This window comes from Notolabrus celidotus, chromosome 9, assembly GCF_009762535.1.
Source record: "Notolabrus celidotus isolate fNotCel1 chromosome 9, fNotCel1.pri, whole genome shotgun sequence".
Classification (NCBI taxonomy): domain Eukaryota; kingdom Metazoa; phylum Chordata; class Actinopteri; order Labriformes; family Labridae; genus Notolabrus; species Notolabrus celidotus.
The window spans coordinates 31228106-31252913 of NC_048280.1; the positions used below are offsets into that span (position 1 = coordinate 31228106).

General features: G+C 41.3%; 1 protein-coding gene across 1 annotated transcript in view; it reads right to left on the bottom strand.

Moving 5' to 3' along the window:
* Positions 1 to 1982: 1982 nt before the first annotated feature.
* The window catches only part of specc1la (sperm antigen with calponin homology and coiled-coil domains 1-like a), a 33071-nt gene continuing 10245 nt past the window's right edge, over positions 1983 to 24808 (bottom strand). Inside the window, exons 2-16 of the mRNA XM_034691781.1 lie at positions 23337 to 23489; positions 23093 to 23231; positions 21380 to 23010; positions 20844 to 21051; positions 18519 to 18592; positions 16262 to 16437; positions 15806 to 15969; positions 15032 to 15159; positions 14229 to 14319; positions 13559 to 13648; positions 13294 to 13450; positions 13008 to 13110; positions 7809 to 7925; positions 7641 to 7700; positions 1983 to 5533 (exon numbers count right to left, since the gene is read on the bottom strand). Of these exons, the coding sequence (XP_034547672.1) occupies positions 5444 to 5533; positions 7641 to 7700; positions 7809 to 7925; positions 13008 to 13110; positions 13294 to 13450; positions 13559 to 13648; positions 14229 to 14319; positions 15032 to 15159; positions 15806 to 15969; positions 16262 to 16437; positions 18519 to 18592; positions 20844 to 21051; positions 21380 to 23010; positions 23093 to 23231; positions 23337 to 23456 (3348 nt within the window). The 5' untranslated portion in view covers positions 23457 to 23489 and the 3' untranslated portion in view covers positions 1983 to 5443. The remainder of the gene's footprint in view (positions 5534 to 7640; positions 7701 to 7808; positions 7926 to 13007; positions 13111 to 13293; positions 13451 to 13558; positions 13649 to 14228; positions 14320 to 15031; positions 15160 to 15805; positions 15970 to 16261; positions 16438 to 18518; positions 18593 to 20843; positions 21052 to 21379; positions 23011 to 23092; positions 23232 to 23336; positions 23490 to 24808) is intronic.

The following is a 24808-nucleotide window of genomic DNA, read 5'->3' on the forward strand; positions in this document are numbered from 1 at the left end:
ACAGGAGGACAAATATGGAGTTGTAAGTCAGTGCCAGAGCTCTGTTTCATTCTAGTTAAAGTGGAACACAATGTTTCATCATTATTGAAGGTGGACTGAGAATATAAATGATTGTCAGTGGTGGACAGTAACAAAGTAAATGTACTTGAGTACTGTACTTAAGTACATTATTTGAGTATCTGTACTTTACTTGAGTATTATTTTTTGGGTAACTTATTTCTTTTGACTCCACCACATTTCTATTAAGGCTCTAGTGACTCACAACTTTTACTTTGAAGTCAGCTAATGAATTTTCTTTACTTTTCTGAAATCTGATCCCAAAGACCGTAACCTGTTAATGTACCTGTGTTTGGTTTGTCTCAGTGGTGTAGCCGTACACTGCAAAAAAAACAGCCTTCAAAAATAAGAAAAAATAAACAAAAATTGGGGGTATATAACTTAAACTAAGCAAAATTATCTGCCAACAGAACAAGAAGATTTGGCTTGTCAAGACTTTTCAAAACAAGTAAAAATATTTAACCTCAATGAACCCAGAAATACCTTAAAATTAGTGTATTTTTACCGATAACAAGTGCATTTCTCTTGATAGAAATACAAAAATATGAGACTTCTTCTCTCAATATGTTGAAAAATATTCTTAAATTAAGGAAATGCCAGTGCCATTATCTTGACATAATGACATGCACTAGGCATAACATTTATTGAAACCAGCAAAGTTATACTAAAAATGAATTTACTTTTCTTGATGGAAAGACAAAAGTTAAGAATATATTTCTCATTATGTAGGATCATTTTCTTAAAATTCTTAAATGAGCTAAAAGCTGTGGAATTCATAAATCATATTAATGCTTGTAATTTGGAAGAACTTATCTGAAAGTAAATTAATTATTTCAGTTTGAAACAGTTTGAAATGTTAAATGTTTAAATATTAAGTGTCAGTTTACAGTACTGTGCCAACTGTACTAATATATAGTCGTACATATTTTCTATAGTTTCATTGAAAATAAAACAGTGCATTACATTTGGCTGTCATTTGTTTCAATTGTGTGAAGAGATACAATTGTGTGAAAGTCATGATTTCTTATTTCACGCTTGAAAAAAGAAATTATTACTTTAAAAAAGCAGTTTTATCTTGTGAGTGTTGATGAAACAGCTTTGTAACAGTTGATATTCTAGTTTCAAGCATGTATTACTCAATATAGGTCATACAATCTCAAGCTGTTATATCTTACTGAGATCATTTAGGACCAAAACACTCAAAACAAGTGAAACACTCGGACATGAAAACTGCTTAGTGAGAAAAACTACCTTATCAGGCTAAAAATAAGCAAATGTCACCCTTATCTGAGACATTCAACCTTACTTAGATTTCAGTTTTTGCAGTGTACCTTGGTTAAGTGTAGATCAGATCAAATGTTATTCAGATCAGTCCGTTCATTTAGTCGTGGTGATGATGGCTATGGCAAAGAAGGATAATGATTCTCTACCTGAGCACCACGGCCATTTTTTAAACCCACGTTTGAGGGTTTTGAAATAAAGAATGATTGTTTTGTATTGTTATAAATCTCTGATCTGTTTACCACACAAACTTCATCACAGCTGACAAAACATCAGCACCTAACCTGAGAAAGCATGTGGAGGTCTGGAGCTAACACACTGGTTTGATTCCAGATGAACATTTGACACTTGTCTGTGCTTGTAGTATCTTAGTTTATATTTCATGGTATACTTTTTAGATATGAAATAATGTTTTCTAGATAAACAGAATGTAGCAGAATGTAGACCCATGCATTCTTTACTGCACTCATGCTTTGTGAAAATATGTTCTGAGATATTTTAAAAAGTACTTTGAATACTTCAGTATGTAATGTTTGACCAGGAGGATCTATACTTTGACTTTAGTGATGAGTTGTGTACTTTGTCCACCACTGATGATTGTGTATCTGTGACTCACACGCAAAGTTCTCAAGACAACACACATGGCTGTTTCAATGGTCTTTAATACTATAGTCAGAAAAAATAAAGCAACATAAAACCAGACAGCTTTATTTTACAGGCTGATTATCACCGTAGTGTGAACTTAATACTGTAACTTCGTCCCTTTAGGCACACACACAATCACACAAATACACACACATTTTCATTTAGCTTGTACTTCGCCCAGGGACCATTTGAGCACTGCATTTAGTGTGATGAGAAGAAAAAAAAACATACTCCGCACTGAAAACAACGTGTGGCATGGAGTGAAAAGGCAACATGGAAACAAATAAAAAAGTAAGCAGGTTCAGTGGAATTCTCAGAGCATTTCAAGTAAACAAAAGTCAAATAAATGTAGCATAATGAAGAGAACCCAGAGAAGAGTTAATGCACTGTCACATATGCTTTGCTTGTTGTGATGAAGAGCATCCTCTCAGGTCTCAAACAGTGTAACATGTCACTCATGGCTCCATCATCTGGAGGTGGAATGTGCTTCCAAGTTTTCTCCAGCCGTCTGGCCTCAGCAGGCTGAGCTCAGTGTTCATCAATCACTCCACATCAGAAAGGCTGGACCTCGTAACATCCCAGGATCACTAAAGCGTGATCAAAACACATTCCACTGTCAGGATGGACAGGACTCAAATCTTTCTGGAGTTCTCACACATTCCTGTAAGGAATCATAAAACAACAAGGCCAAGTGGAGAAATCAGGCAGAACACAATAAAACTGTTGGCTGACGGTAATCCCCCGCATTATGATATCGCACACCCAATCCACAGACAGTCTATGCTGTCATGTATGTTTCAACTCACTCACAAACTCTGTACAAAACAAGGGGAGAAAAGTCATTGTTGCAGGCTCTTGTGCTAACTTGAAATCACTGAATGTCTCTGCAGCTGTACACATTGTGCTGATGTGGCTTGCTTGGCAAAGGGCACGGCAGGATGTGCTTCTAGAGCCTAGACTCGAAGCTGCCATAGCTAAACGCTGGCAGCTTCATTTGACCCAAATCAAAAATTGTGTGTAGCCACCTTCAACAGACACACACGGGTGAATTCAACCAAGTCCCCCTCAAACCTGTGTATGACCCTCACTCACTACGGTTATCCTCTCAGGAGGCACAATGTAGAAAAACCTTGTTGGAGAAGAAACTTAACTGCAGATTAAAATGTCACAGTTTCACTCGCAGAAGCTCTGGCTACACGGTTAAGGCAGGAAATTAGTGTTGGATACAAAAAAGCTTATCTCAGTGCAGTTATTAAGTGTCTGCATATTATTACAGACACACAAATAAAGCAATGACCTCACTACGATGATTAGAAACCATGCAAATAAATACAGTGAACTTGGTATGTTGAGGCACAATGAACACAAGGACCGCCACTTCATGGTAACACTTTAAGTCCCCTAAATTAAGCACCAATAAGCAGAATATGAGTTTAATAAATGCTTCATATCACACCTTTATGTTGTTGTCAGCACTTAAATCAACAAGTAACAATCACTGACAAATACCGGACATCATTTCAAGCTTGTAGGTGTCCTTATAAGTTTCAGCTTTACTGATGTATTCATTTTCCTTACATGCTTAATAAAGGGGACATAAAGAGTCATAATCAAGTTGACTGTAATCTGTCAAATTCAACATGAAGTAATACAAAGCAATGCTATAGTAACAGTTTGTGATACTTAAAGTTTCATGTCTGTGACAGTAAGAACACACAAAATAAGTCAATGGCACAATCCACCGTCTCATTACCAGTACTTCTTATGATTGATACGGGCAAAATAAATAGTTTCACAACATGTTTTGATGTAAAGGTAGAGTTCAATAATTTGAAAAAACAATATCTATTTGCTTTCCTGCAAAGATCTAGATGTTAAGATGTTTGGAAAATCCTGCAGAGCTTCAAGTTAAGACTTGGAACACAGGAAAACAGCTGCATGACTCTGTCAGAAGATCATCCACCTATCAGGATGTCACATTTTACATTTTTAATTCGTACACCAAAGTGTCAAAACAGGAACTAAGATGAAACATTTAAAGTGGTGAGCTGTAGCAGTGGCAGGTGAAGGATTCTGCTGATTTTGGACAGAGCCAGATCAGCTCTTTCCTCCTCTTTCCTCCAACAGCATTCATACGGTCTCAATCTTTTCATTTCAATTTGTAAAAATAAGTGATTATGTTTTTTTTGTCAAAAGGTAGAACTATTCCTTTAATGGTAAGCTGCACTGACCTTTTAAAGTCTCTTTGTTCGGCTGGTTTTCAAATACGCAATCACGTTTGTTTTCCGATATGAGACAACATTTTTCTTTGTCTAAGTTTAAGGCTCTCTGATATGAACAGAATGTAGCAGGTAACGCTGCTCACTCAGCGTCCGGTTCAGATGAAGTGATGATGTGTTCTGTATGTGCCCAATGAAAGAAGTCTAAGTGCAAGATGGCAACAGCAGGCCTATAAAATGCAATCACTCACAGTATACAGTTTAGTGTTATACTCCAAAACACATCAAATGAGTGTTAGTTCAACTTAACACAAAGAGTGTTTAAGTGCCGCTCAGCATGTGTAGCAGTGTTACAGAACGTAGCATATTTCTGTGCTTGAGGAACACGGTGATAAGATGTTGGTGTAGTATCTGTCTGCAGCGTCAGTGTGTCCGGATGACCAACGAGACTCAAATCAATATTTCAAAGGCTCTGAAATGTATTTGGCAACAACTCCTTGAATCTTCAGCTTCACGAACTGTTTCAAAAATACAACGCCTCTGAGGACGATCGGCCCACAGGAGGAGCCAACATCTCCTGCATCAAAACTCACAGGCACTTTATCCATTAGAAGAGAGATATCTGAATCAAACTGTAACATCTGGAAGACTTGGTGCAAAAAGGCTGCTTCAATCTGAGTTCCTTTTCATTGAATCGTCAACACCACTGACTTTCAGCTTGATATTCTGCAGAAGCTGCTTATTCCCACAAAACATCCACAACCAAAAGAAGAAAGAAAAACTTGGCACTCCCCTTGCAAAGAAGCTCACTGAAAGTAAGATCTGCAGGATACCTGGGAGAAGAGTTAACTGTGATGTCGTATATCAGCCAGGTAGAAGGCACTGAGACTTGGTTTCTTTTTCATGCTGCTTCTTCAGAAAACTGAAGGCAGAGATAATGTGTCAGTTCAGGCTTTCACCACAGTTACTGACAGTAGATGTGCAGGCAAGCCCTTCGACTACAATAAGACAAAGCCCCCTCTACACGGCTACATGGAGGATAGCTGTATGTTTGTGTTCCAGTGAGGTTCTGGTCTGCCATAACTGTTGCTAAATGCTGGGAGCCTGGGTCATGCAGCATGTGTGACTGGGTGTTGCTGTGGTGCTGGAGGGCGAGGTAACAGTTGACCATGGAGAGCTCAGGAGGACTAGCGTGGCTCTTGATTGTGCTGCAGGATCAGGGTGTGAGAGAGATGGTGAATTCAGGTCTCAAAGTACTTGTAGATGGCTGTGACATAAGTCATGACGCTTTGCCAGTCAGGCCTCTCAGTGTGCACCATGTCATTTATGTCCTGGGAGAGAGAGAGAGAAAATAGGTCAGATGATGGCAAACTGAGGGTTTGTGTTTCCAATAAACAACAACATACAACACAAAACAAAATTCTGCTTCTGAGAGTTTTAACTCTCATATGTTCCTCCTGTTTGTGAAGTAACGGTGACGTGGCAGTAAGCAGCTGGTTAGCGTCGCTGAGCATACAGAAACAGAGAAGCAGCTTCCTGTGTGGTTGCCAGACAACCAGTGAAGGTATCAGGAAGTCAGGCTGCTGTTAAAGAAGATTTTGTTATGTTTTTGAGAGAACTATGAAATCCATTTCTCCGTGTTCAGTCGTTATTCTAGACTTGGCATGGGGGTGGTTTCCACCCTCTCCACCAACTCTCTATTAAAAAGTGCATTACACAGAGTATCAGACTGAAAATATCAGAAGATTTGAGATTATTTGTGAAAATTTATCATGTTCAAGATCTTTGTCAAAGTCCTATTGTGTTAATACCCTTTGTAATTTAGAAGTTTCAAGTATGATGTTATCTGTATAATCTCTGCAAAGGTGAGAATTTAACGAGTTGATTTTGGCAGCACAGCTTGTGTTTGTTATCACTCGCACAGGACGAGGAGGTTTATGAGGCTGAAAGCAGAACTAACAACGATATACTCAACAAATGTAAAACAACTAGTGTTCAAATCTGGTTAATGATTAGAATGAACAATGCCTGAGGTTAAAATGTTTTTAAATCATGAGTTACCTTTTAATAAGATACAGAATACAATTAAATCCAAACCTAAATAAATAAAAAAAAAAGCTGTGACACTGTACGAATTGTTGATAAAAACGATTTTGATGTTCTGCCAATCATTCAAACCCTACATTTAACAAAGGTGTATTATTTTATTAAAAATATTTGCTAATTTTCAACTTGATACCAGCAACACGTTTCAAAAAAGTTCGACAGGGACAACAACACACTGAAAAAGTTGGGTAATATTGGAGGCACTGCATTACAAACCGACATGACTCTGTAGTGGAAATCCCTGCATGGGCTCAAAATCATTTTTTAAACCATTAACAGTAAACACACTTTGTCACTGCATCCCAAAATGTGGGTTAGAACTATACCATGCAAGAAGGTAAGCATATATGTGTACCACATATACCATGCATATATAAACATGAGCCAGAAATACCTGCAACTTATCTGGGCCCGTTAAAGATGGACTGAGGGAAAGTAGAAAACTGTCCTGTGGTCTAATGAATTAAAATTTGACATTATTTTTGGAAATCATGGACACCGCATCCTCCGCTCTAAAGAGGAGATGAACCAACCTGCCTGTTATCAGCACATGTCTAGGAAGCCAGCATCTGTGATTATACTGGGATGCATGAGTGCCAATAGCATGGGTAGCTTACTCATCTGTGAAGGCTCCATTAATGCTGAACAATATATACAGGTTTAGGAGCAACATATGCTGCCATCCAGTCAATGCCTTTTTCAAGTAAGACATGGCAGAAACGTACAGATGTTAATCTGCTTGTCTGCTGTCCCGACTTGCCACTCCCTGAAACCCACCCACTGGGCGATATAATACAAGAAATCAGACACTGCTTTATCATATTTATGCTCATAAATCCAAACTGTTGAGCAGTTGTAATCCTACATTGGGCAAGAATGGGACAACATTTCACTTTCAAAACTCCAGAGAGAGGTCTCTCTAGGTCTCAAACTTTTACAGAGTGTTGTTGATAGAAGTTAAGAAGCAACACAAAAGGTGAACATGCTCCTGTCCCAAATATTTCAAAAGGTCTTGATTGCATTGCATTAAAAATGAGCAGATATTTTTCATAAAACAATTAAATTGTCAGTTTCAACATGTGATCTGTTGTCTCTGTACTGCAAACCATCAAAATCTGTTTTCATTAACATTTCATACAACATATCAACTTTTATTTCTAATGGAGGTGGCAGCATTAAGGAAACCTGCATCAATGCTGCATGTGCAATGTCTGATTAAGGCGTTTTAAATCACACCACAGTTGTATATTCTTTACCCACAGTATAGTTTTTACTCATGACTTTTTAAGATGAGCTGTTTAGTTGTAAGTGTGAGAGTGGCAGAAGTCTTACCAAAGTGCATTTGATGCCCACACTTTCTGCGGCCTGGAAGGCTAAGGTGAAGTTTCTCCTCTGTGGAAAGAAAAGTGAGTCACAGTCAAACAGGAGATTAATTCTGTACATCTAACAATACTTCATCTACAGTCATGACTGCTTCATGCTCTCTGGAGCTCTACTGACCTTATCCTGGCTGGTGAGCTCCTGGTAGGGGATATGTGCAGGCAGGTAGGTGTGGAGCACAGCGCAGAAGGCCAGTCCATCGTTCCAGCTGCTGCTAAAGTTTGTGATATCGATGTTCTAAAAAACAAAGTGATTGCACATTTAAACTTTGAGTCCAGGACTACATCAATGACAAACCTAATCCAACATTTTATTCCCAGGTCATTAATGTCACTCCGAGCCTTAGAGCATCACAAGCTTTTAACACGGCCTCTAACATGATGGTCACTATAAATTCACTCGTCTTGGAACTCTGGGACTTTTTATGAAGTATCAACACTACCCATTTATATCACATTTATCATCTGTTCATCCCTCAGCCGGCTGACCTTTTCAGGGCAGTAAATCTGAGGTCTGAAACGCACACAATGGTTTTATGTTGCTACACTGAAAGGTCTCAGTGTCAAAACCATCGTTGAGATGTTAGGAAATGATTCACAGGTAGGTAGAGGTAGATATCACACAGGAAGCGTTAAATGATCCACACTTCCTGGAAAAGACTGAAGGTGCCATGGTAACCACAACCTACAATACACCAGTTAAAAGAGGTAAACATGACTTCAGTGCATGAAGTGACTCTGCACCACCTACTGATTGGCATCTGAGCTCTCGTCATTTATAAGTCAGTGCTTAGACATCTCTCTCTCTGCCCAGAGGTCAACACGCGTTCTTTGATTTGTGTCGGCTGTCTGAGAAGAGAACATCAACACGGCAGGAGACTCAGCTCAGGAGAAATAATGATGACAGTTTTCATTTTAGTAACCTTTATTCCTCTGACATTGTTTGCTTGTGTATCTATATGACAGCTGTGTTAAGTTGCTGCAGAAGCAAACCTTACATTTCCCACTGCTGTGCATCTTTTAGAAGAAGCATTTAACAGGCAATCACAAACAAGACAAGAGTCAATCTGAGCGACTCGGAGAGCAGAATATTCTGACAAAAAGTTAGGTATATATGTTTTCTGGATGAAATCTCAGAATGCAGAAAGTAGTTGCGTGTTAAAAGCAGAAAGAAACAAACCACTGCCCCAGTCACTTGCATTCAGGAGCTATATCGATCAAGTTGGAAGCTTAGAGGGGGGACATCAATACTTTATAAAGAATTAAGGAAATATCAACTCCCAAACTATGCAGGCTTTAAACTTGCATGGGAAAAAGATCTAGCAGTGTCTATAAATAGAGAGGCCTGGGTATAATGAGTTCAGTCATGGTACTATATAACCCGAGACATGCAGACACGCCTAGTCTTATTCAGAATAATGAACAGGAGTTATTGAACCCCCTCAAAAATGTCAAGACTGGGGCTTAGACAGGACCCCAATTGTTGGAGATGTAATAAAAGCTGGGGCACATTGATCCACATGCTGTATGAATGTGACATTGTAAAGGACTTCTGGTCAGCTATAGTTAAATGTATAAATGATGTGTTAAAAACAGAGTTCACTAAGGGCCCAGCATTATGTGTAGGGGAGAACGGGGTTGGTTGTCACACTTTTTACTGTTTTGATGATTGCTCATCATCAAAACATCTTTCAATAGTCATTCCTACATTAAATTGAAGCTTAAGGTGTTGGCTTGAAATGTGTATCCACCTCATTTGCCAACTCATTGTAACAAAGAGGCAATTAACTATCAAAGACACTCTGACACCCCATCATGGGGTTGGTTGTCACACACTATGGGGTTGGTTGTCACAATGGTATTTCAATGGGAAAAATCTTTTATAAAAGGCAAGAAGGCAGAACTAAATTTGAAAGTTTAATTGCACTGATAAGTGATAGGCCTACATAAATTAATGTATTTTAACATAAAATGAGCAAGGACCATGAACAGGAAACACATCTTTAGGCCAGCCTATATAACAACATAAAGAACAAAACAAATAGGCCGAACAATAATGGCCGACTCAACTAGGCTACATGCAGTCACTGTCTGAGTTACAGTGATGCAAATGTAGGGTCTGCACACTCCAACTCATTTCACCATGCATGATTTTGCCAACATAGGGGTTTGTCGTTACATGTGACAACCAACCCCAAAGAGAATGTGACGACCAACCCCAACTGGATTTTTTGCTAGCATCAAGGCTAACAACCATCTAACAACTACTTAGCTAGCTAATAAAAATCTAAACTATAGCTTTCCCCTCACACATTGTAAGGGTAACACTTGTTTTGTTATAAACCCATCGTTTAAAAGCCTAGAGGAAAAATACTGAGGAGCTGAATATTTACAATTTGACGTGAAAAACACAAAAAGTCCTCTCACCTCAAGTTCAGCTGTCTTACTCCAGAGAAGACTATGTAGGTGAGCTCTGATCCTAATTCTGGAAATGTCCATACCCCAATTTGAGAGACAGTGCCCTCCACCTGTGTGACAACCAACCCCGTTCTCCCCTACTGGGTATTTTACCAGAGGAGGCTAATCTGCCCTCAAAAATGTATTTTTGGGTGAAATGATCTTTTATAACAGGATGCAGGATAGTGCTGAGGCATTGGAGATCAAAAAAGAAGATCAGTTTTACCAAATGGAAAGATGAACTGGCCAGGATAGCTTCTTTTGAACAGCTTATCTACAGAATGAATAATAACATTAAAGTATTCAGATCTATATGGGGTCCCTATCTGGTAATGATTGAAGAAGGTGACTACGATGGTATTTGATGTTCAATTAATCTGTCCTACATAATAAATACTATACATGTTAACCTCTAAACATCACCAAGAGGAATGCTTTTACTTTTTCTGTTTATTTACACTCTTTGTTTATTTACCTTGTTTTCTTGTGTTTTTCTTCCTTTATGTGTGTACAGTTTATTATCATCATTTCTTTAATTAATTTTATTTTTGTATTTATTTAACTTTTCATTACTTCATTTTTTTCTCTCTCTGTTTTATATAACTTATATACAATTTGTTAACTTGAGGGGAACAAAGAAATACTGAAAAAATGCAATAAAAATAAATTTCAGAATGCACCTTTAACGCATTCAAACCTTAACAGTTGAACTTAGTTCGACCAAGAAGCGAGGGCGAATGAATGTATCGTGTTCATCTTGAAAGAATGCTGTTTATAATTACTGCTCCCTCAAGAAGATGCTCAACACGCGCACCAAATATACACACTAAGGTGTGACGTGGGTCGTGACCCACTGAATACATGTTCTAACAACTCATTGGCTTGGCATGCTTATGCAGGCATCTGTATCGTTTCTGTGTTATCATGTAGACACAGAAATTTTCAAACTCACATCTGATGAGGACAGGATCTTATTTTTTTAAACAGAGAGACAATCTGTTTAAATAATATCTGTGTACATGAGGCTGAGTTTGAGTCTTAGGGTGCTTGTTTGCTTTGTTTGGTTTCAGATGATGAATTATATATTGTTGTATTTTTCTGTTGGGTCATTTTGTGTTCACACAGCAACCAAGCAGCAACTTCTTGCCATGAGAATTGAAGCCAATGCAGAAGTGTTCAAAACTGCAGTTCCTGGAGTGTTCACTTGAGGCTGGCTCTGGAAGTACCGGAAACCACATACACACAATTTCAAAAAAGACGATCTTTACAGCAGAAATAAACATGTTTACAGCCTGGTTCAAAAAATGAGTGTAGTCTGGATAGCTAATTTCTTGATCGGCACACACTGTACAGGGGTGACATTTTTTCTAACGCTGCAATTTCGAAGATATTAACATTACAAGTTTTCCATTATGAGAGGCACAGCTGACTTGACTGACATGCGGGAACACTGTAGCTGTTGGCTAGGAGTCTCAAAGTCCGCCTCTTCATCACAATCACAATTGCTCGGCAGCAGCAATATGGCTGCCGCCGCCGATTGGCTTCAAAACAGCGCTTCAGAAACAGGCAGGTGGCATCACGGATACTACGTCTATTATTTATACAGTCAATGAATGCAATATTGTAAAGTGGGCTAAAGACCACGTCATCACAGGGCTCTCCTCACGTCATTATGTCACAGCCTCTTTTTCTCATTTCATACGTAAACCATAGACTGTATAAAATATGGACGTAGTATCTGTGATGTCACCTATCTGTTCCCGAGCGCTGTTTTGAAGCCAATCGACGGCGGCAGCCATATTGGAAATGCGGAACTCAACCAGGCAGAGTGTGATGTAGTGTGAGCCTCCGAGCCAATAGCTATATGTTTCTGACAGGGAGTCACGTCAGTCATGTCCTTATTTGGGCAAAAACTGGTAATCTTAATATCTTCTGATCCGTCACGTTAGAAAAAAATTCACCCCCTGTACAGTGTGTGCTGATAGAGAGATTAGCTTCGTAGGGCCAAGCCGTTTTTTGAACCAGGCTGTAAACATGTTTATTAATGCTGCAAAGATCGTCTTTTTCCCATTCATGTCTATGTGGTTTCCTGTGTTTCTGCAGCCAGCCTCAAGTGGATTCTCGATGTATTGCAGTTTATAACACTTCTGCATGGGCTTCATCGTTTGAGACCGGAGGTTGCCGCTTGACGTAAACTAGTAATGCGTTCTTGTTGCACTCTGCATTGTGGGAAGCCAGTTAATCCACAAGAAAAATTAAGCTGAGTCCAAATATGCCTTTTTGGATTCGGCTCACAAAAATACAGAATTTGTGAGTCATTGCATGAACGAGAGGGGTTTTCACTGCACTGCTGAGAAGTGTGACGCGATTGCCAAGACGCTCTGACAGCAGTGTGTAGAAGTACGAGACCAGCTTCCAGTGAAGACGAGGCGGACAAATTCCCCTGGTTTAACAAGCTGAATAAAACTCTCTGAGCTAAACCAGATGTTGTCGAGTCCTGTGATGTTGCTACACCTAGCACCAATCCTCATACTGATATTGCATTGGATGGAGATGGTGAGTAATGTAAGCCTATCCCCTATTTTTATTCTAACTTCCACACATATTAACAGAGTAATTTGAGTCAAGCTGCTTTTTGTTCCAGTCGTTTGGTTTGATTGTGTTCTCACTGCAAACCAGCCGCTCCAGAGTTTGACTGGAAACGAGCTGAGACCACCTCTTCTAGGCGATCTCTTGTTTTGTTCCACATCAGAGTGCGATTGCTGAGTTCATGTATGTCCTAACGATCCGAGCCAAGGAGGGGAACGACCTCTGTTTCAGAACAACAAAACAGGATCATTCACCTACACATACACACACACACCTGATAACCCTCGGTCTTCTTCTGACACCACTTTAGCAAAGCATTCCTCTTTGAGCCGCCGTACTCTCTGGCCAGTGCGGACAGCGGGTCCTTTCTTTCTTCCCTGAGAGAGACACAAACAGAGACATGTAAGCAAACAGTGGCCTGTATGTTTGGATGAAATGGACTTTAACTGGTCAGTTGAGCAAGGTTTACAGACTATGTGTAAAAAACAAACCCAACCAACTACGATTTGTCAGTAGGACTGGTTAGGTGACAGGTTAGTCAGTGCCTTAGATTTTACTACCTTAGGCGGCTGCGTGCTGTGGGGGTGACAGAAGCTGTGGGGGAGGAGGACAGGGAGAGCGGGGAGGAGGCAGCACTCAAAGCCATTAGAGAGGTGGAGGAGGTTCCATCTGCAGCCGACATGTCTCTCTTTATCTCCTCACTGCTGCGGCGGGACACTGCTCAGGACAAAGGAGACGATTAGATTTCACCCTAAACTCCTGACTCAAATGTTTGGATTTGTCAGGATTTTGATACGTTTATTTGAAGTAACCTGCATCTCTAACCTGAGATTGTCTTGCTGGCGTCCATGTTGGAGACCCTCTGGAGGGCAGATGGAGGCCTGCTGCCAGAGGCTCCCCTGAGAAGGTGCTCAGCTGTGGATACAAATATAAGTATTTACATCACATTCAGAAGAGTGTTTTCATAAGGGACTTCCTCTGCAAGAGATGTAACGGGGTCATTAAAGAGCCACATTCCAGTCCCGCTGAGTTCAGGGAGTACCAACGAACAAGCTTCCTCATTTAGCGAGAAAACAATAAATCAGAGAAAACGAGTGGGACATCGGAGGCTATGACCGAGTCTGCACGTTCACACGAAGCACTTGAACTCACTGGTGGTGAGACTTGACGGAGGAATATTGAGAATATTACGTGGTGGCTCATTATTCCCCTCTTATCATCCACTCTGGTGTTTTGATTAGCTAAACATGGAGTCTACGCAGTAAACCTGCTGCTCCCCGACTCAGGCCTCTGGGAAAAATCCTGTTCGTTATTTCTCATGAGAAAGTTGACACGCAGAGGAGGACTGAAATATTCTGTGTGTGTGAACCACATTTAACGATTCAATATTCTGCTCATGTAAAGATTTATATACCCACATGTCTGAGAGCAAAGAATCTGAAATAAAGACCCTGTCATAAGATAAGGTGAACGATCACTGTGACAGCCCTCTCACCTGGCATGCTGATGTCTGCATAGCTCGGCCTCTTGTCGCTCAGAGAGGAAAGCGGCTTGGATGCTGACACTGATCCACTGATGGAGTGTCTCTGAAAGAGCAGAAAACAACAGCTAAATGCACAACAAAGCCTGTGACAGGTTTTAGTAGAAAAATAAAAGATCAAATATGAAAATTTTATATTTTTAAACTGAAGCAGGTTTTTTTCTCTAACAAGGTAAATTTAAGTTGTGTTTTCTTTCAAATAATGATGTTCATATTTCAGTCATTTTTTCAACAGTCTGGCTTTTCTATAACCTTTCAGCTGAATCCCTGAGCTCCCTTGTCTCGTTGGTTCCTCTGGATCTCTGCCGTAGACAGCCTTCTGCTGTGGACGTGCCAGACTCCAGCTGCTGTTACAACTACTACTATCTGTCTCAACACTATGATCTCTCTTTCATCCTCTCCCTCTCTCCCTGTTTCCAACCCCAGCTCAGTCTCACCTGATGTGTGTCTAACATGAGTCTGGTCCTGCTGGAGGTTTCTGCCTGTTAAAGGGAGTTTGTCCTTGCCACTGTAACTTGCTAAATACTGCAAAGTGCTCTGCTCATGGTGGATTAAGATAAGATCAGACTGAGTCTTAATATAAAAATCTTTCTACCTGTTTTTGACGAAACATTTTTGTTAAGAGAGTTGAATTTTTATGCAGTCCATAAAATGCCAAATTCTACTTTTCTACTGCGGACAATAAAGCTCCTGACTACCACTGAAAGTCATGCAATGTTGGGGTGATGAATGATATGAGAAAAGTTTAGCCCCTGTACCTGTATGGGTGAAACAGCAGCTGCTGGAGGTGTCTTCATGGGACTGGGGCTGAGGGGGGTGCGTGGCAGCGGGGCAGCTGCAGCTGTTGGAGCCACGGCGGCACCGTTTGTAGCAGTCGGGGCTGGACCTGAGTGAAGAGTGAAGAAGTAGAAACACATTCAGCTCGGTTAAGTTGATGTAGTCATTAGTACTTGTCTCTGTCCATCTCTCTTCATCTCCCTCTATCCCTCTCTCCATCACTGTATCAGCAGATGTGTCTAACATGAGTCTGGTCCTGCTGGAGGTTTCTGCCTGTTAAATGAAGATTATCCTTGCCGCTGTAATTTGCTAAATGCTGCAAAGTGCTCTGCTCATGGTGGATTAAGATGAGATCAGACTGAGTCCTGTCTGTAAGATGGGACTGGATCTTATCCTGGGTCTTTGTTAAGAATAGAACATCAACGGTCTAGACCTGCTCTGTTTGGAAAGAATCTTCAGATGATATGTGTTGTGATTTGGCGTTATATAAATAAAGGTTATCATTATCTCGAACTTAAAAACCCAAATAGACTAGATCTGAGGACAAAGGCTGAGATGGTTGGCATAGACAAATTAAAGTATTCATGTCTCTCTGTCCATCTATTTTTAACAAATTAAACACAAACCTTAAACTGAACATAATAAGACAAAACCTGCAGCCATAAAAACATATAAACACCAACGTCTCACAAAAAAAGAATCCAATATTTCTATAAAAGTGGAGAGAAGTGGAGCATGATACAGTTGTTTGGTACCTTGTGAGGCGCTGTCGAAGCTCTTGATGAGTGTTTTGACGGTGGGAGAAGGTTCTGAGGAGGTGGAGGACCGTCGACTGAGACCCATCCCCTGTCTGAGAGCAGCCAGGTCCCTCTCCACTGCGTTCATGTAGTTATACACTCTTCCTCTCTCCTCATCCTGCCTGAGAAACAAGCATAAGATAACTTAGAGCTCAGCAGGAAGTTTTATATTCAAGAATGGCTGTTATTTCAGTCACGTTGTGATAAAGGGATAAAAATATACATGAATCAGTAAGTTTGTAGAGGCTACCTTACAGCTGTGGGATTCATTAATGATAGATGACTGCTAATAAGCATCCTGGTTCCTTATCAATGATTTAAGTTTAATCTTCCCTTTTTTAGTTTACAAACTAAAGACAGCCAATGTCAGTGTGATCGCTGGAGCTCCTCCAAGCGTCTCTTGGTGGGTCTTACTTCCGGCTCTTGACCTCGTCCAGCTCCTTGCTCAGCTTCTCGTTCTTCTCCTGAGCTTCCTGCAGCCTGCGCCGCAGATCTCCAATCTCCTCCTGAGCTTCTGACTTGATGTCGTTAGCGATGACAACGGCTGTCTGCAGATCGGCCTGGAACTGACGCCACTCCATCGACTCCTCCTGCACACACACACACACACACACACACACACACACACACACACACACACACACACACACACACACACACACACACACACACACACACACACACACACACACACACACACACACACACACACACACACACACACACACACACACACACACACACACACACAAACAAACAAACAAACAAACAAACAAACAAACACAGAAAACGCCAACAATAAGAAAACAGCAGCACAGACTTAATATGAAATGCAAAGCTGTGACGGAGGTCAGTTTAAGTGAACACACACAAACATAAAGGGAAATGTGTCAGCATGTGTGTGTACTTGATATTTATTTATCTATTTTATTCCCTGTATTCATCTGATCTTGTCAAAGCTACCTTATTTTTTAACTTTTCCTTCCACTCTTACTTATTTTCTAAATTGTACTGTGTTGATTTTATTCTATTTTATTATTAAGTATTTTATTTATGATCATGCCTTTTATAATTTACCATTGCTGTTGTTTTCTGTCTCTGTTATTTTGAGAGGCACTTTGGGCTGCATGTTTATATGTATGAATGGTGCTATATAAATAAAGTTGAGTACTTTGCTAAAATGACACTCATAGGTTGGGCCATGTTGTGCCAAGCTATGCACACACAGAAACAAAGTTCCTCTGTCTCCCTCTCTTTATTGATTTTTTATCCTTCCTCTTTCACATCTCTGTTTCTCTATAACCTACTTTCCAAGTTTAAAAAAGATGAGTAAATTAACTAATTAAGAAAATGAACTATTTTAACTGCTCAAAAAGAAAGTAATAGGTCTTCTATTATTTCACTTTTTGTACATATTGACTTCTTTTTGTCGTATTTTACTAGAACAATCAAAAGAAAATGTCACAAAGATCCAAATGCTTTAATAAAACGCTTGTATTAATATACAAAATCAGAGTTTCTAGGTATAAGTTACATCTGAAAGGGATATTTTCATTTTTACATTTTAGGGCCACTTCAGGAAGCATAATAGTTAAAACAGAAGCAGCACATTCAAGACACCTTGACTTTGAATGTAAAAATAGACACAACTTACATCTTTCTAATCTCTAGCGTATCCAAAGTGTTCTGATTTCCATTTATAGTAAGAGTGGTATCGTTCCCTAGTGGCTTCAGAACATCGGCTGCAAATTGAAGACACCTGGCTGCATTAAGTGTTGATGATATACCAGATTATTTTAGTGTCACCGACTTGTCAGCACATCACAAGCTTCCAATCTGACAAACCATGAAGCTGTTTTGGTGAGTGTGTTTTCAAACTAATGACACGAGAAAGACAGTGACAAACATGAGTATTCATTTAAAGCCATGTCTCTATCAACCACATGAATCTGTGTCTAACAGTATCTGCCCCTTTTGCTAAGCTGAGGACTAAAACCAGCTCCTGGGAGACATGTGTGGCTCAGTAGCTGAGAAATGCACCATTTTACTAAAGTGAGTTTAGTGACAGTGAACCAAAACAGTGAAGTTGCAGGCTCACAGATCAAAACGAGCTGAAACTCAGTCCATCCTCCATCCTGTGGGTCTGAGGAACCAGCAGAGTAAGCTAGGGGAAGTCTGTTAGTTCACTTCTGCAAGTAGCACTATCTGAGCTCATTTACAATCAGTCCACACATGTACCGCACTCCTGACAGCTTCTTGACATTGTTAAGGTGGAGTGTGTTAAAACAAACAGCAGTAAAAAAAGACTGAGATGGGCCAGGTGAGCTGATGTGTGAAGGCAGCAGTAACAATCTGGTACAGTCAGGGAATGAACCAGATAGCAAATAGCAGGGCGAGGTCGTGTTGAGAGGAGTTACTAATCTTATACTCTTGACTTCTTGCATCAGATATCAGAACTATGCTTTCTACCATACCTTCTGTATTGTGGAAAAGTCCTTATATATATTGTTATGGCATTGAACCAGTAATAGTCCCCATTAAGGTAGACTCCTCATCCCTCTGCTACACATTCTACCCAGACATCCTCATCACCTAAACCAAGCTGAGTATTTTGAGTTATGAGAGCACATCTGACTTGCATACAAAGTGTGAGGTGGGCTTTAAGTCTTACCCTCAGTCTGCGGTGAAGAATCTTAATCTCTCTCTCCATGTCATGCTTCTGGTCCTGCAGCTTCTTCACAGAGTCTGTAACAGAAGGGAAATACAAACACACACATGAGCAGACTGACTTAATAACACATGTCTGAGATCTTGTTTGCACCATAGACCGTATAAAACATGGAGGTAGTTTCTGTGACATGATGCATTAGTTTCTGATGGTTTGCTATAGGCTCAAAGACAGCACTAGCTATATTAGAAAAACTGACTACATCTGACTTCTGACTTGTTTAGAAACCTGCAAAGAGTCCGAGATAAGTTACAACACCTGTCTCAGCAGAACACTTCAGCTGTCTCATTATGTACTCTAGGCTCCAACGGGTTTAATAAGTGGTGTGGCACTAGCCAGCTAAAAATGAATGTTGCCAAAAAAATAATTAGTTATTTTCTCTAAATGAGATCTTAAAACAAAACCAGCTTCACTCGATGGCCAACTTGTTGAAAGTGTGGAAACCTTTAAATATCTTGGCACAGTTCAAGACTGCAAGCTCAGCGTCTCTGAAAAGTACATTTTCAAGAAATGCTCTCAGCGACTTTCTCTCCTTAGAAAGCTCAGAGGCCTCGGTGTCAATCGGTACATTTTAGAACTAGTGTACAAATCTATCGTTGAGTGTGTCTTAGCTTTAAACCTTCCTTCCTGGTACTGTCACTTGAACTGTAGAAGTATAAATAAACTTTATAAGACTGTATCAATGACAGATCAAATACAAAAACCTCTCAACTATTTACTGACAGGAGGAGGAAGAAAGCAGAGCATCACAGCAGATTGTTCTCATCCTCTCTTTACAGTTTGAGCCTCTGAGCTCCGGGTGGCGCTATAGAGTCCCTCTGCTAACTAAAAACATGTTTAAGAAGTCATACATCACAGCTGCAATAAACATCCCAATGTCACAAAATGACTGATGAGATCTAAACTCTAACATGAACTGTTTCCAATGTGCCATTGTAATGTTCTGCTGGATTGTGATTGTGTGAATCTTCCTGTGCCCACATTCTGTATCAGGAGAGCCTGAGGCAAAGTTTCACCTTGGTGGATAATAAAGATTTATTCTATTCTGATTGGTTTATGAAGCCTGCCTCTAGTGTGCACTGGAGGAACTGACATTTTTCGCACCTTCACTTTGGCTTCATTTGCCAACATAAGAGGTTTGTTAGCAGCTGGTATGACTTCACATCCTGTGATCTGATAACAAGGTCAAACCTTTAAGTTCAGCTTTTCACATGTAGTATTAAAAGCCTGATTGTTAAGTTACCTGCTGTGATTACCTCTCATTCCCCTTCATTTACTCCTAGTGTTGTTTCACAGTTCTGTGGTTTAAAGCAAACTCAAGACCAACCTTTTTAGTCTCACTTTTAACTGACTTTTATTCTTATAACAGTTTTATTTCACCTTACTTTATTTATTTATTTATTTATTATCTAGTCCATCTAGTCTAGTCACTTTTCTACGTATAGCATCTAAGTTTATTTTATTGGTTTAATATGTTAGTGTTTTATTATCTTATTCGTTTAATTTATTTTGGTGATTTTAATTTCCTGTGTTAAGTTTTGACATCTTATTTTACCTCCAATGTTTATTCATCAAGATATCATGGCAGCGTTTCCTCAGTTCACTCAGCAACTTCTATTTTATTTTTTTATTCATTATATTTTTATTGTTGTTATTATTCAGGGTTTTTTGTATTTTATTATTATAATTATTAATACTATAATTATTATAATAATAATAATGATTATAATTATAGTTATTATCATTTTTGCATAATATTGTGTTCTTAAACTTAGGATTGTGGGCTGGGTTTGGTTGCGGGGCTAGGGTTGGGATTAGGATAGGGGGCTCTTTTTATTTTTATATTTTTAATTGATTCTATTCAAAGTTGTTTTTATGTGCAGCACTTTGTGTTACAATGTCATTGCATTGAAAGCGGTTTATAAATAAAGTCTGGTTGATTGATCAGTGAAGCATAAGAAGGACTGCACCTTAGAATGTGGTCTTTCCGATAAGAGGCTTAACTCTACAGCTTTAAAATGAAAACAGAGCACACACCCATTGAACCCTAGGGCATTTGGTGTGTGTCACCTCCATCTTTCCTTTCTATCTTTCCTTTCCTACCATCGTAAAACAATAGAAATCCTTAGATCCTGTTTTTAGTTTCACACAACAGGATGACATCATGCTCCTGGCTGCCTGCTCAGGTAGACCTGGTGGCGTATCAAACCTTCCGCACAGTCCAAGTTTGACCCAGTTTACCCCGCTCTGCCTCTGCGGCCCACTTACTCTCGAGGTCTGTGATGATGAGGTTGTCGTGGAGTTTTAGAGCTCGGTGCTGCTCCACCTCATCCTCCAGCTCGAAGATGGTTTCCTTCATGTCTGCGATCTCCGTGTCTTTCTCCTGCAGGTCCAAACGCTGCTTCTCCAGAACGCGAGCCTGCTCGGCCATCTGCTCCTGCACCTGCTCCTGGAAGTCTCTGTATTCCCTGTCCATCTGCACACACAGGAAGAGAGGTATCCATCGTTTCATTAACAAGCCGTGAAGTTATTAGCTGACTAAAAATAGATAAAAGCATCAGTAGTGTCAGCTGTAATTCATGTATATGTACCATAAAAACATGGAAGTGTACCACGACATGCTTAACGCCTTCTGGACACCAGCTTTTCAAGCTGAGATGTTTCTCTGGTAAAGCAACAAGGACTTTCACTCTATATTTGAGTTTCATTAAGGTCACACACATCAGTTTCTCAAATTAAGGTGCCCAGGGCTGATGCCCCACGCCCTTTCTGAACTGTCCATTTCAATGCAAGTGTGGACTGACCTTGCCAAGAGTCTCCTGCAGCCTTAAGAGTTCACTGCGAGCATGTTCCAGCTCCTTCTGTAACTTTGCCGCTTTGGCCTCTGCTTCCTCCTTCCCCAGACGGACTCCTTCCAGCAGCTGGCAGATGTCATTTTTGTCCCCAGCAGTGTGAAGCGAGTACAGCTCGGCCACCCTCTGCCTCTCCTGGTCCAGCTGGGCTCTGCAGCGGCTCAGCTCAGCCTGATCGCTGCTCACCGCTGCCTTGTACTCTTCGAGCGCGGCCCCCATGGCAGCTCGGCCCTGCCTCTCTGACTCCATGATGCGCTCCATCTGGTGGTTCCTTTCCTTCAGCGCTCCGATCACCTTCTGGGCCTCTGCGTTGTCCTGCTCGGCCATCTTCAGGGTGTTGGAGAGGTGTTGTTGAACCCCGAGCAGCTGCTCTCTCTCAAAGCGGGCGTTATCATTGAGGTCTGAATAGCGCTGCTCCAGCTCCATGTAGCGTCCGCTCTTGATGTCCTCCTCCAGCACGTAGCATATGTGATGTTCATCTAGCAGAGAGCGCAGGTACTCGATCTGTCGGCCGTACAACTCCAGCTTGTCGCTCTGCTGACACAGAGAGTCCATGAGGATCACCTTTTCTTCACCAAGACGCTCGTTCTCTCCGTTCAGCTCCTGGGTGATCTGCTGCAGGTCAGCCAGCTCCTGTAAGGTAGCCTGGAGCTCCTCTGCAGTGCTGTGTTGGTTCTCCTCCATCTGATGGATGCGCTCCGTCAGACACGCCACTGACACCTCACTGGCATTGCCACTGCTGCCCCGCCGTGAGCGATCCCTGCTGGGTGCACATTCCGATTCTGATGACGACGACGCTCCAGACGGGGCGTCCAGAGCGTCATCACTGGAGGTGACGGCCTGATAGACCTCGCTCGATTCACTATCAAGGTTGTCAGCTGAGCCTCCATGCTGGTGTCCAGTGAGGAGATCCTCCAAAGAGCCAGGAGCAGAGCCTTCAACTGAGGAGGTGAGCGTTCCTGTTCCCCCTCCATCACTCTGCCCGCTGCCGGCTGCCAGGTCGGGACTCAGGGAGGCGTAGTTAAACAGCTTGTCAGTAGCATCCAGCCGTTGTTCCAGAGAGAAGCCCAGAGCATTGAGCCGGTCCTTTAGCATCCTGTTCTCACTCTTCAGGAAGTTGAGTTCCTCTCTGATGGCCTGGTTCTGCTCTTGCAAGAGAATCAGAGTGGACTCCACATCCGCGGCTGTGATGGCTGAAACCTGGGGCTTCTCCTCCTCCACTGCTCCTTCCTGTGGCGGTTCTTCCTTCCCTCCCAAACCAAGCTGAGCCCTCATGTCTCGAAGCTCACCGCGAAGGTGGATAATCTCCACGTCTTTGCTTTTAGCGAGACCCAACAGGTCTTTCACTTTGGTCTCCAGAGCCACCTTATCACTGATCTGACCGTCTGATTTAGACTTGCTCATGCGGCCCTCAGACTCTGCCAGGATCTGGCTGCGGGAGCGTTTCCCTGAGGCCGCATCTCCAGCAGCAGTCGCTGGAACAGACTGCTTCTTATTGGTTGAGGTCCTGGACGTGCGGAGACGGTCTCGTGATGAATTTGTCTCCTTGGATATTGAAGATGTTGTTCGTTTAGATGTAGATCCTACGAAGAGACAGAAATGTAATTGTTAAACTTCACTCCAAAACGCTTAAAAGACAAAGGACATGATTTTATAAAGACAAACCTGATGTGGTCTTTGGCTTGCTGTCTAGGTTGCTAGCATTAGTGCCAACAGAGGCCGTCCTCTTGGTCTTGCTGACAGCATTATTTGATGCAGGATTCCCTCCAGCCATAGCCGCTAAAAGATCATCATTGCTTTTCACCTGGAGACACGAAAAACAAATTAATTTACAAACAGGGAAACAAAAATATAAACTTAAAGCTGCTTTAATCCACCTCTGTTAGTCTTGAACACTCATTAATCTTACTTTGGACAGAGGTGCAGTAGAGCCAGTCTTTGTTGCAGACTTTCCAGTGGTAGCTGCTGCCTCTGCCTTCCCTCGGTCTCCGCTCACCTTACTCACCACTGGCCGGACCGACTTCTTCATGCTGAGGCCTCTGATGCCGATACATTGACGGCTCTAAACACACACACACAGAGCGATCAAAGGTGAGGTATGTCATCGTTGATAGTGACAGATCAGGAATTCTTTACACATCAATATTCTCCAGACTCTAGAAAACAGAGAGACCAGGCTGTACGATTCCCCTGGTCTCCTTGATAAGAAGTTTATTCTGATAGCTGGTGTCAGGAGGTAGTTGATCATTGGCTTATTGCAGAGTGAAACTCTTAAAATGGACACTTGTGTGGTGCGGTCACATTTGGTGTCAGCTCAGTCAGCTGTGTGAGACCACCCAGGACACAGGAATGTGAGACAAACACTGCAGCAGAGGCTTTCAAAGGCCAAACAGAGTCTCCACTAGAGGGCTCTCATGAGTCTGTGATCCTGAAGCCAGTCCCCTCAGCTGTTCCCCTGATACAGACACTTTTGATTGGAGGGAGGTTCCTGCTGCCTGTAAGGTGGAATAACTTGGTCTTTGAGTTTTCTGCCTCAGAGCACAGATATCACAGACAGGTCAGAGCTTTTCAATCATTTACACACACCAAAAAAGGGAAAAGTCTTCCTTCACAGATCAAAGTGAAGGCTCAGACTAACAGGACTGTGATCAACCAATCTGATGTTTGATATTTGACAGCCAAGGCATCATTTAGTGCCATGCTCCTCTGAGATTCACTCACACATAGGGCTGGGCGATAGTATGATAACGCTAATTATCTTGATATAGTTTTTCTCAATATAAATATAACAAATGTTCGCTTAAAATGCGATACATTTAAAGGGGGACGCTAATGTGTCTTAAGATAAGATAAGATAAGATACTCCTTTATTCGTCCCACAACGGGGAAATTCATGGAGTTACAGCAGCAAACAAGAAGGTGAACGGTACAAGAATATAGAAAAGAAAAGTCCATCAGAGACGACAGATTGGCCATAATTCTCCTGTCAGCCACCACCTCCACAGGGTCCAGGACTGAGCAGGCCTTCTTCACCAGTTAGTTCAGTCTTGTTCTCCTGTATCCTGTCCGCCCACAGCAGGTGAAATCCTTCCAATGTGGCGTTCGTGTCCGGGGCTAACAGAGCTAACAGCGGACACAAAAGTCTGGATAAAGACAAATACACACCATCTTTCAAATTTGCAGAAAAGTGAGTTTTATTCACTCTAAAGACCGACACCTCGACTTGATCATGCTATGTGCTTGTTGATCCAAACAGCTGATTGGCGTGTATCTGTGCTCATGTAGCGGAAAAAAACGCCGGTCTGCGAGGTGCATCCAAAAATAGTGCCTACAGAAAGGGGGTTTCTGGCAGCAAAGTCAAAAGCTGCATTTTTTTCTAGA